Below are 18,818 nucleotides of genomic sequence, written 5' to 3' on the forward strand. Positions count from 1 at the left end.
CTCAGACAAGATTGAAAGAAAGTTGTTCCTCAGATTTTCTTAAATTTTCTTATACAGACTTGTTTCATGTGCTTATGACAAAGAATACAAAAGCAAAGGAATATTCCAAGAGCCCTACCAGAAGCTGTTGTGTGAAGCATCTCCAGGGGAGATCAAAACAATGACCCATTTACTTGAGATAGACAATCAACTACAGAACAAAATAATGAGTCTACTAAAAACCAAATTTATTAACCAATGAGTTTATAGGGGTTGCTTATAGGGGCATGAGTGAGAGGTTCATTACAGAAGCAAGGACAGCTCAGAGGCAGCTATGTCACTGAAGTCCACCTCAACCTGACTGACAATTATGGAAACTGCATCCCTGGAGCTCACTGTGTGTCCTGCAGACAACTTTGTAGGTCTTAGAGCCTCTTTTAGGCAGTTCAGATAGTCATTCTTCCCTCCTCCAATACTTTTTTACTGATTCCATATTTTGGGGAGAGACCTTGTTAACCTTGGTAGTTTCAGGAACCTCCTGAGACTTCTGAGTTGTTTACTTCCTGAGTCTTACAAGTGTTCTCCCACCATCCTGGAAAAATGTTTCAATTGAGAGAAAATTGCTCTAAAACAAAGGCCTGTCATTTTTGGACAAAAGCTTTGCACTATGTTATAATTGTTCTTTTAACCATTAAATACCATTTGTACAAATGGACAGATTATAAAATATATGTGTAATTTAAGTTATGTGGTTTCTGGGAAAGCTTGTCCTATAAAACTTTGTCCTATAAAATTTGGAACTCTGAGGATGAGATTGTACACATTAAGGAAATGTTAGTGCAATGTCAGAGAAAAATAAAATTTTATTCTCACAGCCTATCACATTATATGAAAAAGGAAGTCAATGTGCTTTATCCCACAATCCAGTGTTATATAGGATACTCCACAATTGAGATGTTATGTGTTCATAATAAAAAAAGCAACAGAAGATGATTGTGGTGGTGTATGGCTATAATTCCAAAGCTCAGGAAGCAGAGGCAAGATTTCTCCCATGGAACTTGCTTTGCATAATGAATTTCTGACCCAAGTAACATAGTAAAACATTTTCTCAAACAACAAAAAGAAAGAAAGAGAGAGAGAGAGAGAGAGAAAGAAAGAAAGGAGAAATATGTTAAAGAATATGAGATATGGTTTCCTGATTCAACTTTTCTACTTAGAATTCTATTCAGCCAGTCATTATGCCATTAAGTAGATGATGTAGCACAATTAATAAAAACCCAGAGACAGATGTTGGGATTCAGCCTACAGGTCAGAATGGCAAAATAGCCAGTCACTGGCTCTTACCTCTACCTCAGTCTGAAATGGAGATCCTGCCTCCAGTAATCTCAGAATGAGGCTATGTCTGAGAGCTTTCTCCTAGGGATGGGATTAAAGGTGTGCACTGCCTGGTTTATATGGTAAACCACTGTGGCTCCTGGTATTAAAAGTGTGTGTCACAACTGCATTGTTTGTAAGGCTGACCAGAGGGACTGTTTTCCTCTCAGATCTTCAGGCAAACTTTATTTATTAAAATACAAATGAAATATCCCTACAGGAAGATGTGAATAATACTCACCTTAGGGACTTAGTTAAGAAGAAAAAATACAATATATTTGAGGTTCAGTTTCTTTAAAAACTGTTACAAGTATATGAATTCTTCTTTGGGCTACTAGCTTACAAATAATGACATGAGGACTTATTATTAATTATGAAAGCATGGGCTTACCTTAGGTTTGTTCCTAACTAGTTCCTACAACTTAAATTAACCCATATTTTTAATAAACATTCCTTTGCATGACCCAGTACCTCATCTCTCCATACTGACATCTCTCCATGCTTCCTCCACATTGGCTGGGAACCCCTTCTTGTACCTAGATTTCTCCTCCTATTTTCTCTCTTTCTCTATTCCTGGAAGTCCTATAATGCGGGAGGTGATATATGCTGTGAATACGTTATTGCCATTGGTTAATAAAGAAGCTGCTTTCTGCGAGTGGCTTAACAGAGTAAGCCAGGCTGAAAGAGATATATAGAAAGAGTAGGCAGAGTCAGAGAGAAGCCTTGTAGCCACCCATGGGAGACAGACGCCTTCACAGGAGATCACTGAAACTTTGCTCATAGGCCACGAACTCATGGTGATGCATAGATTAGTGGAAATGGGTTAGTTTAGGATATAAGAGCTAGCCAGAAATACATAAGCTATTGGCCAAATAGTATTGCAAATAATATAGTTTCTGTGTGTTTATTGCAGGACTCGGCAGCACAGAAGCCTCCCCCAACAGTCGCACCTATACGTCCTGCCTAGCGATTGGCCATTCATCCTTTTATTAAACCAATTAAGCCAATCACAGCAATATATTTTCATACAGTACACAAATATCACACAACATTTCACCCTTTTTGTATAAATAAAAAGTAAAAGTTTAATTCAAAATAGTAAAACTATATACAATAAGGGCAATTATCAGATGAGAATTACATTCATAATATTCAGTCTATTTGCTTTTGGCAAGTACAGAGAAAACATTCCATTATCTTTTCTGTCTTGGTGAGTCAAAAGTTTTGTACCTTGTTTACCTTCTATCCTACCATATATTACCAACTCTGAAGTATCTTTTTAGACCTTAAAATATTATCTTAAATAATCAACTTAAGCTTTTATGTTTCTCAACTTTACATAATTTATACTTTTGTAAATTTTTTTCTGAATTTTGTAGCAAGGTAAACTGTAACTATAAATATCTAGTATTAAACCTTATCAAAGACCCAAGAGCGATATAATTTAAAGGGATTAATAAGGAAGTACAGAGTAAACAACTTCCAAACCTAAAAAGTGACAGAGACATATGACTTCCTCGGGCAGTCACCCAAGTTTCATCTGCAATATTGGTGCATTTATTTTCATCCTACAAGTCTATAACTCTTGACAGACTTTTTTGTGAAGCAGGAATTTTGAAGAGTTGTCCTACCTTGTCTTGGCAATTCAACAAAATTTCTATTTGTACAATTTGGAGAGCATACAATTAGTAGTAGAGGCAAGTTCAGTTTTTTGCCCAAATGGCTAGCTTTGCCTCATTGAAATCAAATTCTATTTGGAGGCTTTTCAATGTCCAGCATCCTTTTTGAGGTAAGTTTGTGCTGCTAGAACAGATGTGTCTCACTATCTTGAAAAGCCTTATGCTATTAAAATATTTTAAATGCCAAATTCTGTATGTTTTTGAAATGTCTGAAGGCAATCTATCTATTTAAAATATATCTCTGTTTGACCTCGAACAAATACCTAACCTAAATTTGATTATTATAGATGACTAGCTATTAACCTATCTTTCTTTATTATCCTAAATAACTTTCAAGGATTAGAACTATACATTACATTTTTAAATGAGCTGCATAGGTAATATACCTTAAACAAGAAATAGAAGCATATAATACTATATAACAAAAATAATCTTAAATTTGCATTAATCTACAAAGATTCATAACAGTGTAACATATTAGAGACTACAGGTCATGCAAATGTAAACACAACAACCCACTCTTTTATCCCATCATTTCTATGCTGGATCCCCCTCTTTTCCCTTCAGAAAGAGATCCCTGAATATAATCTCCATTGTTCATTTTTTTTGAGCATGATCAGTAATAACTTGTAACCAAGTTATATCTATAACTAACCATATGACCAAAAATCACCCACCCAACCTTTTTGAAGTGTGGTTGTCACTTTTTCTAGACTGCTTCCTGTTGTCTGGGGTTGGTAGCATCTTTAGGGGACTCTGAGAAAATTGAGATAATGGTCAGTCTTGGTAGATCTGGATATATTATTTTTGTTTGGTCTTTGTGTTATGAAAAAATGTAGAACTTAACTGATGTTTTGCTTAGTCTCTGAGGCTAGACCATCTCAGCTAGAAGCTTTGAAGTTGCTCTAGATGTAGAGTTTGAGGCATTCTGAGAGACTGGATCACCTGGGCTACCTGTTTTGATTGGTGTCTGGTCCCTTTTTTTTTTTGAAAGAATAAATCTTTCTTTTTAATTTTTAATTTTTTCCATTCAAAAATTTACATTTCGTCCCCTCCTCCCATTCCCCAACTGCTTCCCCACCCCACCCTCCTTCCTCCCCCTCCCTCCTTAAGAGAGGACAGAGAACCCTGCCTTGTGGGAAGTCCAAGGCCATCCTCCCTATATCCAGGACTAGGAAGATTTGTATCCAAATAGACTAGGACCCCAAAAAGCCAGTATGTGCAGTAGAAACAAGTCCCAGTGCCTTTATCAGTGGCTTCTCAGTCAGCCCCCATTGTCAGCCACATTCAGAGAGTCCAGTTTGATTGCATGCTCATTCAGTTCCGGTCCTGCTGGATTTGATGAGCTCCCATTAGAACAGGCACACTGTCTCAGTGGGTGGATCAATCCCTCGCAGTCCAGAATTCCTTGCTCATATTCTCTCCCTCCTTCTGCTCTTCAACTGGACCTTTGGAGTTCAGTCCGTTGCTCTGATGAGGGTTTCTGTCTCTATCTCCATCCGTCGCCAGACGAAGATTCTATGGTGATATTCGAGATAATCATCAGCGTGATAGTGGGGCAAGGCCAGTTGAGGCACCCTCTACTCTGCTGCCCAAAGACCTAGCTGGGAACATCCCCACGGACACCTGGGATCCCCTCTAGAGCCTAGTCTCTTGCCAACCCTAAAATGGCTCCCTTAATATAGATATCTTCTCCAACCCTAAAATGGCTCCTTAATATAGATATCTTCTTCCCTGCTCCTCTATCCGCCCTTCCTCCATCTCTACCCTTCCACTCCCCCAACCTCTCTCCAGTCTTTCCTTTATTCCTTCTCTCTTCCCCTCTCCCCTTCCCCTAACTTCACACCTACTCTTACCCCCACCCCCATGCTCCCCACTTTTGCCTGACAATCTTGTTTGCTTCCAAATTCCAGGAGGAACTATACATGTTTTTCTTTGGATTCACCTTGTTATTTGGCTTCTCTAGGCTTGCGAACTATGGGCTTAATGTCCTTTGTTTATGGCTAGAATCCACTACTGAGTGAGTACATACCATATTCATCATTTGGGTCTGGGTTTTCTCACTCAGGATAGTGTTTTCTATTTCCATACATTTGCATGCAAAATTCAAAATGTCATTATTTTTACCGCTGAGTAGTACTCTAATGTGTATATATTCCACACTTTCTTTATATTCTTCCACTGAGGGGCATCTAGGTTGTTTCCATGTACAAATACAAATGAACATAGTGGAACAAATGCTTTTGTAGTATGATTGGGCATCTCTTGGGTATATTCCCAAGAGTGGTATTGCTGGATCCTGAGGTAGATTGATTCCCAATTTCCTGAGAAACCACCACACCAGCAGTGGATCATCCTCTCCAGCAATGGCTGTCATTGGTGTTTTTGATTTTAGCCATTCTGACAGGTGTAAGATGGTATCTCAAAGTTGTTTTGATTTGCACTTCCTTGATTGCTAAGGAGGTTGAACATGACCTTAAGTGTCTTTTGGCCATTTGAACTTCATCTGATGAGAATTCTCTTTTCAGTTCAGTACCTCATTTTTTAATTGGGTTAATTAGAATTTTCATGTCCAGTTACTTGAGTTCTTTATATATTTTGGAGATCAGGCCTTTGTCTGATGCAGGGTTGGTGAAGATCTTCTCCCATTCAGTAGAATGCCATTTTGCCTTAATGATCATGTCCTTTGCTTGCTTCTCAGTTTCAGGAGGTCCCATTTATTCATTGGTGCTCAATGTGGGCACCAGGTCTAGAATTTACCCAAATTGTTCTAATATTAATAAAATTCACGAGTCAGAAATTGAGATAAAATCCTGATAAATCTAATGAATGGCAGAGGGGCAATCGACTGACTATGCTCTCCACAGTTTACCCATCTAAAGCCCAAGAAGTCTCCCTCAGCTCCTCTTTCTCTCTCCCTGTCCCTCTCTATTTGTCTTCCACAGTCTTCCAACAACTCTATGACTAATCCCAGTCAGTCAATCCCTGCAGTTTTACTCCCACAGCAGGGTGGTAGTGCAAACAATTATGCTACAACAGTTACATGCTACTGGGAATCTAGGATTCAGTTACCACATGTGCACATATATACAGAAATTAGAAATCTTAATACTTCACTAGGCAGTATGTATGTATGTATGAATATCTTATGTAACACCTCCACCTATAAAAATTATTCATATTTTCACTATACTTTATACTTCAATAATCCTAGAGATCATTTAGATTGTTTCATTTGTGATAAAAATTCAGTGAACTATATGAAAACATGGGAACTATCTGGACCCAATTGACCTAGGACCTGTTTCTAAAATTCCGTCTGAGGGTGATATGTAAGCATTGTCTATCCTCTCTCCCAATGTTTCAATGACAAACTGAGACACCATTTCATAAAAGTTCATTCTGGGGAACTGATGAATTCATTGGGCTTCCCTACAGAGCACAGGTGAGGGCTTACTTAGAAGAAAATCGGCACTCAACCCCCAACCCCTGTACCTGTATAAGACTTATGCAGCAGGAAATAGGGTGTCTGTGCAACATTGATGGAACCCCTGTGTTTGTGCTTTAGTCCACATGAAAATGGGATCAACTTTTTCAAGGGGCCTCAGTTGACTGTCTCAAGCTGGATACTGCTTGTCTCCGAGGCCATCATTTATGACAGGGTCTTTCTCTTTTTGTAGATAAGTTTTATTTTATGTCATTTGGATAAAGTTCACCTAAATAATGTCATAGTGAAGAGGAAAGCTATAGTACTAAATTTTTGGAAGTCAACGATGACATTTTTTTTGTTGTAAAACACATAAACATGGAAAATACAAAAGAATATCAGCAAAATCATTGTTGTGAAGGAACAAACCAAATGAGCTAACAAATTAATCATTGTTATTATTTGTAGATGGGGCACATTGAGAGGAGCACAAGGGAAGAAAGAAAAATATTGGGTATGTAAGGCCTTCCAGTAGAATTCTGACTGTGAAGTGAAAACCAGTCCCTCTTTTCCCAGGTTCATATTATGTAATCACAGCCTACAATGTTTTCCACACATTGGACTTTTCTTTAGCACAAAACTAATTATAACACTTTGTACTATAATAATTGTTTTCTTCAAGTCCAGTGCTTTCAAGTTGTAAAAGAAGAATTTGATTTTATTTCTTTCAAATTGAGAATCAACAGGACAACTCTTATTTGTTCTGTTATCATCTAGATGGAATTAATGCTTGTACTTCATTCATTTTTGTATGCATATCAACAAACTTGAGGCTTTTCCTACATTAATATCATTCCTAACTACTATGTTGTATAATATATATATATATATACATATATATACATATACATATCTTATAGAAGTTAAAAGCGTTTTTTTGTCTTTTTGTTTTGTTCTTTTGCCAATTATAACACACACATCTGTCTTCATTGGGAAAGTGTTAACATCTAGTCTCAAAAGTAACATGGACCTTTACCAGGTATGCTGGTGAATGCCTATTATCTCAGCACTTAGCTAGGACAGGAGTATCAAAAGTTCATGGTATTCTTGGATACAGAGTGAATTAAAAATCCTGCTCAGGTTACAAGAGACCACATCTAAAAGAAAACTACTTCCAAAATAACATACCCTAATAAGATACAGGTAAGGTTGGAACATATTGATAAAAATAGTCAGTTTTATAAAAATGCAGCTAATTATCCTGAGCTTATTTTTAAGTTTTAAAAATTCCATTGTTATTTATTTATTTTGTGAGTGTGTGTGTTTATATGTATGGGCATGAATCAAGCAAATGTCTATCCGAGGATAATTTGCAGAAGTAAAATTTCTCATTCAACTATGTTGGCTGCAGAGGCCAAACTCACTCAGAATATCAGGCTTATCAGCAAATGGCTTTACCTACAGAAGCAGCACACACATACACACACACACACACACACACGAGAGAGAGAGTTTTAGTCACTTTTCTGTTTTTGTGATAAATCACTACATCCAAAGCAACATATATAATTTAATTATGGTCTCAATGTTAGAGTCCATAACTTTCATGGTGTTGAGCATGGTAGCAGGTGTCAAGTTGAAATAGTGGCTGAGAGGTCACATCTTGAGACACAACTACAAAGCAGGGAGAGGGACTGGGAATAGTTCAAGTCATTTGAAACCTCAAAGCCCATTCCTGAGGACACACCTCATTAAATATGGCCATACTTACTAATCCTTCTCAAACAGTTCCAACAACATATGAGCATATGGGGCCATTTTTATTTAAACCACCACCCTTTGGTTCACATAGTTTATAGACAAATTATAACACACACACACCCACACACCACACACACACATTTATATAATGCATTTAGTCCAAATTCAATATTCTTCATTGTCTTTCAGAGTCTCAACACAGTATAAGTTCAAAGTCTCTTCTGAGACTCAAATAACTCTCTTAACTGTAACTCTATAAAATCAAAAAAGCAAATTATATCCTTCTAACATATAATGACAGAGAATATGCCATTCTAAAGTGGAAAAGATAGTAAAGAAATATTGAGTCAAAACAAGACTAAACCCAGCAGTGAAAACACCAAATTCTGTAGCTCCATGTCATATCAAAGGACTTAGATATTTCTACCCTTGCAGTTTTATTGGACTGGTTCCACTCCTTGTCTGAAACTCTCCTTGGCAGATATCTCAAGGACCTGGCATCTACAACATATTGGATTCTCCAGTCAATCTAGTTTCTACTTTCAGCACCACTTAGAGCCTCTATGGAAAGAGTCCCCTGCCATGAACCTGACCTCAGAAGTTCTCCTTAACATTAAGGAAGATTCCACAACCCATGTGTCTTTCATGATGTTTACACCAGAACATGTTGACAACAAAGCCAAATTTGACTGGATTCCTGGAAGGGAGCTTGGATCTCTTGAATCACACTTGAATATGCTTCCCTCTGTTGTTGTTTATTAGGTACAGAAAAATTTTCAGATCTTTCCTTTGTACAACTTGAAAGCTTAGCTGGATGGGTGATTGCCTTGAGGGCACCCCTCCCTTCACTCCACTCTAAAACAGGCCATTCTTTAATTTTCTCATCTCTTTCAGCACCTGCCTTGACTCCAGCATAAATTTCCTGGTGCTGGTGCTCTTTTCTCTCTTTACTTTAATCTCTCTCTCTCTCTCTCTCTCTCTCTCTTTCTCATATACATATATATGTATAGGCATGATTTCTCTTTTTCATTGTAGACTTGTATAAGGGTAATTACTAATAACCATGCAACAGAGTTAATATTAGGCTCTCTTGAGATATCCTCCACCAAGGAAATCAGATCCACATTTCAATTTAGCCTCAGGAAGATTCTTAAATCAAAGGCAAATGACATCTATATTTTTGGTCAAAATATTACAAGATTGATCTCTAGCCCAGTTGCTTCCCTGCTGAAGCCTTTTAACTGAAATTCCATAGTCTACATTGCAGTCCCTGATAGCAACTTGTATCTCATTTACTTTTCTTGATGTGGGAGTGTCATATATCAATCTGTTGATTTCATTGGTTAAGCAATAAAGAAACTGCTAGGCCCATTTGATAGGCCAACCCTTAGGTAGGCGGAGTAAACAGAACAGAATGCGGGGAGAAAGAAGCTGAGTCAGAGAGTCGCCATGATTCTCCCATTCCAGACAGACAGAGGTTAAGATCATTCCTGGTAAGCCAGCTGGTGGGCTACAGCAGATTATTAGAAATGGGCTAGTCCAGGTGCGAGAGCTAGCCTAGAAAAGGCTAGATAGAAATGGGCCAAGCGGTATTCTTTTAAGAATACAGTTTCCGTGTAATTATTTCGGGTAAAGCTAGCCGTGCGGAACTGGGTGGGAACGCAGCCCACCGCAGCTCCTTCAACATTTCTATTGCTGTGAAAAAAATCCATGGCCAAAACAACTTATAAAAGAAAATATTTAATTTAGGGGCTTACAGTTTCAATAGGTTAGAGTCCATGATGACAGGACAAAGGTATGCAGCAAAAAAGCCTGACAATTTACATCTTGATCCACAAGTCCAAGTTGTAGGCAGAGCGAGAGAAAGAGAGAGAGAGAGAGAGAGAGAGACAGAGAGAGAGAGAGAGAGACAGAGAGAGAGAGAGGAAGAGAGAGAGAGCTCTAGACTTAAAATGGAACAATGCTTTAGTAACAAAAACCCAACCACAGCATTGTACCTCCTCCAACAAGGCCACACCGCCTAACTCATCTCGAATTATTCCAACAACTGAGTATTCAAATAAATGAGCCTATGGGTGCCAATCTCATATAAACCTCTAGCCCAAAGACAGTTCTAGAAATAAAAAAATCTATACCTCAGAATCTAAATCTAAATGGGCAGAGCAGAATGAATATAACATATAAGTCATCGTTGGGATTTGCACTCACTGGAAGAATTTTTTATAAACTTCTTCTAAAATGATATTATTGTCTTATAGTTTAAAATACTGTGAAGGAAAATGTTATTTTAATATTTGCAGTTAATCTCCTATGTTGAGATTTTTATTGAATGAATTTATTTCATAATATATAATATTTCATAATAATATAATATTTAGATAAAGCCATGTTTTAATGTAGTTAATTCATAACAATTATTAACATATAACATTGGATAGTATTTGCTGAATGGTTATGAAGAAATATACACTGGCAAAAATATGAAATCTTCTCATCTTCTTTTTAATCTTTTCCAACTGAGAATCTATAAGTGGCCTGCATATGGATGCATGCACAGATACATATGTCAACATGCATATATATATGCACACATATATACTCTCAGAATTTTACTACATGCATTCTGTGTGTGTATTTGTGTGTTTGTGTGTATGTGTGTGTGCTCATGTGAAGGTGCGGAGGTCTAAGGAAAACAAAAGTGTTGTCCCTTTGTTGCTACTCTTTGGAGGGGTCAATATCACTCACTGGACTGGAATGTGCCATTAGGCAATAGGCTCCTGGGATCCACTTATGTTCACTCTGCTAACAATGGGATTGCGTGTGTGCACTACTACATCAGGCTTTTATAATACGGGTTCTGAGGATTGAAGTGACAGAGAGCGGAGAATTTCTGCAGTTACTTTCAGGAGAAAAGCAGTTTTATTCTTTTCTGAAGAATAAGGGAAAATAAAACATTTATTACATCGCCCTGGTCTTTGACAATATGAATACATCTTTTCAAGGCCTGGACAAACACCACATAATGTCCTCTAATACTGGCTTTGTGTCTTCTGGCATGTAAATACTGGGGGAGATAATGTTATGTCCTTAGAGACTAATTCACGACCTTGTCTGAGCAATCACTCTGACTCAGGAGGAATAAGAGAAGCTGTATTGCCCATGTGCACTGAATCAGTTAACTAGGCAGATGACTACAGATTCAATCCCCGTGGTATGTAAAAAGTAAGTGTTTCTAAAAGTAAAGGCAACCATTCCTTTTCATTTTATTATACCCATTTTTGGTTTATCAAGGTTCTTGGATATTTATTTATTTTTATTTGACTTTGCAACATACCCTGAAATACAAAATCTTCTGAAGGTTTATGTGATGTAGTTTAAAAATATTAACATCGTAGTCATTTCTTCTAATAGCAGTTGTTGGGTGTTTTTCATTGTTGGGTAAAATGTAGTAGATATCAAAAGTCAGAAACAAAGCTAAATAAAAGCAACAATACAATTCTTTTATTATTCCATTTTTATTTAAAATAAATCCTTTTCCTATACAATATACCACAACCACAGTTTCCCTTCCCTCCCCTACAACTAAATCCCCTCCCCTCTTCCCCAGATCCATTCTTCCTCTGTTTCCTCTTCAAAAAGATCAGACTTCCAAGAAACAGTCAAGCAGGATACAATAAAACAAGGCAAAGTTTTCATATTAAGGCTGGAAAGGACAACTCGAAAGGAGGAAAACAATCTCAGGAGCAGGCAGAAGAGTAGAGACACACCGAGTCCCACTGTTAGGAGTTCCACAAAATACCAAGCAAACAGTCGTAACATATACATAGAGGACCTACTACAAATCTTAAACATATTTTATTTTTAAAATGAGAGTTGAATGAATTTCTGACCTTTTCCTGTGATCTGGGATTATTTAGTAAGTCTAGGCTCAGGCGGAGAACCGTTTTTGCAAGGGTAGAAAAAGCATTATTGAGAATGAGAAACATTATGTGCTGAAAGAGGGCGGTGGGGCCGAAGTGGGGAGGGTTCTGGATGGGAGCTGGGTGGGCTAGGAAGAAAGAGGCGGTATGAATCAATCTAGACTGAAGTCTAAAGGGATCAAAAGCTGGCATCTGCACCACCCCCCAATGAAATAATTACTGAGCACTGGAACAAAGTTGTACATCAAGAAAGCGGGTGGAAAATCTGGACAAATTCTTCAGTGTTTCTGGATCCTTTGTGAGCTGATCATCTTGGAATACTTGAAACAACATATGAATTGAGTTTAATAAAACTCTCGTCTTTGAGCAACTTAAGCTTTACAATGCTGAGCTGATCAGTCCCTTAGCATATTCTCCTACGTACAGAAAGGAGATGCCTTGTGGAAATTAAACACAACACCAGTGCTTCCAATTGACATAATGTAGCGCATACTAAAAATTTACATGAATAAGGGCAATTACAACCAATATTCAATAGTAGAAAGATTTCAATATAATTAACAAATGATACCTAGTATGTAGGTCTTAAAATAGTCACTATAAAACACTTAATAAAATATTAATGAATTAATCCGCAAGAAATTTGAAATTTTTTATTCATACAGAAGATTTTTAGTTCTGAGTTTCTTAGTTTCTGAACAAATGGGGTTTCTTTTTTTTTTAATTCCCGAACAAATGAAATCTTACTCAGAAAATCCTTTCTTACACCGATGTCTTGTGAGATACTGCTTATATTTTCTTCTAGTGTTTTCAGGTTTCATACTGAACTCTTTGATCCACTGGAGTTAACTTGTATGCAGATTGATTGGGCCAGGTCTAATCCAATGCTTCTCCATGTAGACACTGACCTTTCATAACACCATTTATTGAAGATGCTCTTCTCTCCAGTGAATGTTTTTGGCATCTTTGTCAACTTTCAGGTGGTTGTAGTTATGTGTAGCAATGTTTAGATTTCTTATTTTGTTCCATTGCTCTACATGACTGTTTTCTAAGTCAAGACCAGACTGTTTTTATTACTATCACTTTGTAGTATGTCTTGAAATCTGGAATGCTAATTCCACCAACATTGAGTATTTTGCTAGGATCATATCAGATATCTGGAGTCTTCTAAGACTCCATAGAAATTTTAGGACTTTTTTTTTTATTCTTGTGAAGAATGAAATGAGGGCTGAGAGTGTAATTGTACTGAATCAGGAAATAGCTTTTGACCAAATGGTTATTTTCATAATATTAATTCTACTAATACATGAGAAGTCTTCCCACTTTCTAGTGTTCATTGTGAATATTAATTTAAGAAGTGTTACATTTGTTTATACTGTGAAATATTTGCTTAATGATGCAAAGTCGTGTTACATTTTTTTGATTAAATAAAATTAACCTGCGGTCAGGAGGCTGAGTCAGCAAGTAGCTGACAGGAAGTAGTAGGGAGGAACCATGTGTTGGAAGGGTTCTTAAATGGGAGCAGAGCAGAACAAGGGATGCGAGAAAGATGAAAGGAGGAAACCCAAGCCAGTCACCAGCTTCACAGCAGTCATGGAGTAAGAGTGAAGTAAGATACATAGAAGTAAGGAAACGCGAAAGCTCAGAGTCAAAAGGCATATGAGAATAATTTACGTTAAGAAAAGCTGGCTAGAAACATCCCTTCCCCAACTGACCATCCTATCCCCTCCTATTACAGTTACTCCTATACTCTAACACACAAAGATACAGCAAAGAAATAGAATTATAGATCAGTCTCCCTTATGAACATTGATACAAAAATACTCAATAAAATACTGGCAAACCAATTCCAAGAACACATCAGAAAAATCATCCACTATGATCAAGTAAGCTTCATTCCAGAGATTCAGGGATGGTTAAATATACAAAAATCTGTCAATATAATTCATCTTATAAACAAACTGAAATTAAAAAAAATACCTGGTCATCTCATTAGATGCTCAAAAAGCCTTTGACAAAATTCAACACCCCTTCATATAAAGGTCTTGGAGAGATTCGGGATAATCACCTTTAGAAATGTGACAGGACACAAGATTAACTCAAAAATCAGTAGCCTTCCTAGATACAAATGATAAACAGGCCGAGAAAGAAATCAGAGAAACATTACACTTTTCAATAGCCACAAACAAAATAAAATATCTTGGGGTAACTCTAATCAAACAAACAAAACACCCGTATGACAAGAACTTTAAGTCTTTGAAGAAAGAAATTGAAGAAGATAACAGAAAATGGAAAAAAAAATCTCCCATGCTTTTAGATAGGTAGGATCAACATAATAAAAATGGCAACCACACCAAAAGCAATCTACAGATTCAATGCAATCTCCATCAAAATCCAAAAACAATTCTTCACAGACCTTGATAGAACAATATTGAACTTTAAATAGAAAAACGAAAAACCCAGGATAGCTAAAAACAATCTTGTACAATAAAGGAACTTCTAGAGGCATCACCAACCCTTACTTCAAGCTCCTCTATAGAGCCATGATCATAAAATAGCTTGGTATTGGCATACATAGACCAAAGGAATCAAATGGAAGACCAAGTGACACACTAAATAAGACAAAACAGTAGCCTACAGAATGGGTAAAGATCTTCACCAGCCTCACATCTGACACGTGACAGATCTCCAAAGCATATAAAGAACTCAAGAAACTAGACATCAAAATACAAAATAACGCAATTAAAAAATGGGGCAAGGATCTAAACAGAGAATTCTCAACAGAAGATTCTCATTTTTTATGTTTTCAATGTAGATATATTTCACGTTTTTGGTCAAATTCCAGGGATATTTTTGTTGTTTGTGTGTTTGTTATATTTTGGCTATTGTGTATAGAAATTTTTCTCTGATTATTTTCTTAATGTGTTTATAATTGGTATATAGAAAGGCTTCTGCTATTTATAAGTTAATTTTGTGTCCCACAAGATTAATGGAAATATCTGTGAGTTCCTAAGATATTCTGGTGAAGTATTAGGGTCTGAAAAAAGAATTATACCTCTTGTTTGTATTAATTTCATTTCTTATTATGAATTCTTCATATTTCTTTCCCTTCATTAAATGAAACCTAAGGAACTTCCATTGAAATGCTCTTGGGTGTGATAATAATGAATGCCCATGCTTTGTTCTATAAGGATAAAAGAAATGCTTTCCATGCTTTAAAACTAACTTTGGTATTGGTATAGATTTCTTGAAGATATATTGTATAAGATTGTGAAAAGTTTATTTTATTTCTAATTTACCAGCATTTAGATCATGAATGGTCAAATTTAGCATACCCACAAAGATTCTTGCTCCCTTTGTGACAAAAGTGGGGTTTGAATGGACTCTATGTGAATCGCGGCAATCCCAGTCTTGTCGTAGAGACCCAAAACATTCCTAGAGAACTGCAAATCTTTTTCTGAATTGGAATTACTGAGAAGTTGGCTCTAATGTCAGTGAAGGAAAGCCTCAGCCAGAAGAGAGAGAAACTTGACAGGAAAGTGAGGGCAAATACACAAAAGCAGAAGCGTCCTTCTTATGTGTCCTTTCTTGTGAGTCTCACCAGAAGGTGGGTCCTAGATTTAGGGTGGATTTTTCCACTTCAAATGATCCATTCCAGAAAATCCCTCACAGGTGTACCCAGCTGTTTGGGTTTTAGTTGATTCCAGATGTAGTCAGTTTGACAACTAAGATTAGCCAACACAACTTTCATTAGCATATGAATTTGCATTTGTTTGACAAATTTTACATGTCCTTCCCAGATTCACCGAAGATAAAATGACAGAATTTTGTATGGATATAATCTTCAGATAGTCAGGCAAAAGTACAATGCTACAAATATAGTTTCATTATAAAAATAATGTTTCTAAAATATTTTTCATTTGAGATTAATTTTATTTGATTTTTCTGTTTTGGGGAATACATGTTATACATATATAAATTATTTTCCAATATGTTCATATATTGGAACAGGCTCCAAAATTTGAGACTTGGAATTTTGTTTAGAACCTAGTTGCAAAGACACACATTTTGTCTCTGTCTCATTTCCAGCTATTCTAAGTCCATTTCAACTTTGAGAGCCACACTGAATTTGTGATTTCAGACCCATGTTTGAGCGCATTCCTTTCAGGTGTCAGGGATGATTGAAGAGGCAAAAAGCCAAATCTAAAATAAGAAGTGCTGATGATAATTGGCTGTTTTTTTTTAAACTGATGTTGTCATGACAATTTCCGAAGCTGAGGGAGTCTGTTCTCATAGGAGAAAACTGTGGAAAGTGAATGCAACACCACATGCCCTGGGAATATCTGTCGATCACACCCGAGATCATTTTCCGTCTTAGGCCCAGCACAGGGTGAATGGAAGCCAAGCGTGGCAGCTGTTGTTATGAAGTCTCTAATTTACCGAGCTGGTCTACTGCATTTAGTTGTGGTCAACTAATTCCCTCCATGTGCCTCTTCTGCCTTTATGACATTCTCTGCACACTCCATTAGCGCTTTGGCTTCACAATGTACTTACTCACTCAAGCTACAGATCTAGAAGTTATTCTGGACCCATCCCAGCTCTCTAATCATCCCCAGAGTTTAAAAAGAAAAAGAATAAAGGAACAGCTTCTAATTCCTGCTGATTTTACTTTTTTCAGTGACTTTATTTTCTCTGCCTTCATTAGATTATGTAACTGAAAGCAGGGATACAGTCACCAGACTTGGTGGTTCATATCTATTTTGCTAGTTCTAGGGGGGAAAGGCTTAGTGCAGGGACACTAATGAGCTTTAGTGAGTTTGAGGGTGGTTTGTACTCTATAATGAATTTAAGGTTTGCTGCCGGGGTGAGCAATCTAACAAGAATTTTAACAATTTAATTACTTCAATAAATTCCGTTATACCGCTTCATGCTTAGTGTTTATGGGCTTTGCTGCTTCCCTCTACTAGAGAATCTCTCTACATTGAGAATTTGGTCAATTTCTGCACGGCCTTCCTCAATCATTACACATAGCCAGTCTACATCCTTCCTAAACCAAGCAAATCAATGTGATACAGCTAGGGTGATCTCAATAGCCCTCTATGAGCATATCCATCTTAGCATTTAACTTATGCTACTCATAATTCTTTAGATTGGAACTCCCCCTGAACATAGAATAATATATATCATTTGTTTTCGGCTTTCTGGTGTTTAACACAAGGATAGGTCATAACTCTCATGCTTCTATGTCATACTTTCTTTTCCATTTGAGATGACAAAATACCCAGACAAAAGACATTTAGGGAAGACTGTTGGCTGAGACTGCTTGTTCATTTCCTGGCTACCCAGACTCCAGAAATAATCACACGAAAATCTGTATTAATTGTAATACTGTTTGGCCAATAGCTTGAGAGTATTTCTAGCTAGCTCTTATATCTTAAATCAATCCAACTCTATTAATCTGTGCATCACCATGAGGTTGTAGCCTACCTACTGGCAAGGTTCCAGCATCTGTCTCCTCTGGCAGTGGCTACATGGCATCTCACTGGCTTCTCCTACTCTCTCTCCATATCTTTTCCAGTCTGGCTATGTTCTGGTAAGCCACTGACTGAAAGCAGGTTCTTTAATAACCAATGGCAATAAAAAATATTCATAGTATATAGAAGGGAAACCCACACCAGAAGAAAGGGTTTATTTCAGCTCTCATTTCTAGATTCCAACCCATCATGTTGGGGAATTCATATCACAAGCTGTCGAGGGAGCTGCTCACACTGTAACCATAGTCAGGAATAGAGAGCAAAAAATACCTAGATGCTAGTTCTCAGCTTGCCTTTTTGTTTTTCTTATTTAGCCCAGGGTTCAGCCCAGGAAATGGCAAAGCCCACATTCAGGAGTGGGTGTTTCTATCTCAGTTAATCAAATTAAGAAAATTTCTCATAGTCTTGTTCCTAAAATAAACCAATCTACAGAATTCCTCAGGGAGAATCCCATCTTGGGTGACTGTATAATATGTCAAGTCTACAATCCAAATGTACTACCACATTTGAAATCACATCAATTCTGGCTCTTGCCAGTGAATACACATGAGGATATTAATGTGATATAAGTAATAGAACTCCTTGATCATTATTCAGAAAATGTTTAGGTGATTAATCATTACCATCTGTACAAGTCAAAGGCAATTTAAATACATCTAGTATTTTTCTGTTTTTATAGAAAGGATTAAAAAATATCAAAGTATAATACTCAACATATTAATGGTTTTGTCTTTTCCTGCAGATTGCTGCCAATTCCTGGGGAAAGTCGTGGGGAGAGAATGGCTATTTTAGGATTCTTCGAGGAGTAAATGAATCTGACATTGAAAAATTGATTATCGCAGCATGGGGCCAACTGACAAGTTCAGATGATCCATAGCTATCAAATTCCCATAAGGTCATGCATTTAAGAACTCATTAAATTGAATTTTAGCAATGTAAGATTCTTTGCATCAATGGAAGGGTTGCATTTCTGTTGTGTGCATAGAACATTCCTTACTTTTCTTATTTTACCCCAAGATCTAATCTTTTGTTCTCTTTATATTATTGAGTATATTAAAATACTAATAAAAGAAAGAGAGGTTACTTGCCATTGAAGTTCCCCCAGTGTTATTATTTTGCTCTCATGGTGGTGTCCTTTTGATTT

General features: G+C 36.9%; 1 protein-coding gene across 1 annotated transcript in view; it reads left to right on the plus strand.

The window, feature by feature from the left end:
- The window catches only part of Tinag (tubulointerstitial nephritis antigen), an 83,757-nt gene extending 65,206 nt beyond the window's left edge, over positions 1 to 18,551 (plus strand). The window contains exons 10-11 of the mRNA XM_041679826.1: positions 6,928 to 6,973; positions 18,417 to 18,551. Of these exons, the coding sequence (XP_041535760.1) occupies positions 6,928 to 6,973; positions 18,417 to 18,551 (181 nt within the window). The remainder of the gene's footprint in view (positions 1 to 6,927; positions 6,974 to 18,416) is intronic.
- Positions 18,552 to 18,818: the final 267 nt, after the last annotated feature.

The sequence above is a fragment of the Microtus oregoni genome, unplaced genomic scaffold (assembly GCF_018167655.1).
Source record: "Microtus oregoni isolate MIOR12 unplaced genomic scaffold, Mior012 000032F_ref0000030, whole genome shotgun sequence".
Lineage (NCBI taxonomy): Eukaryota > Metazoa > Chordata > Mammalia > Rodentia > Cricetidae > Microtus > Microtus oregoni.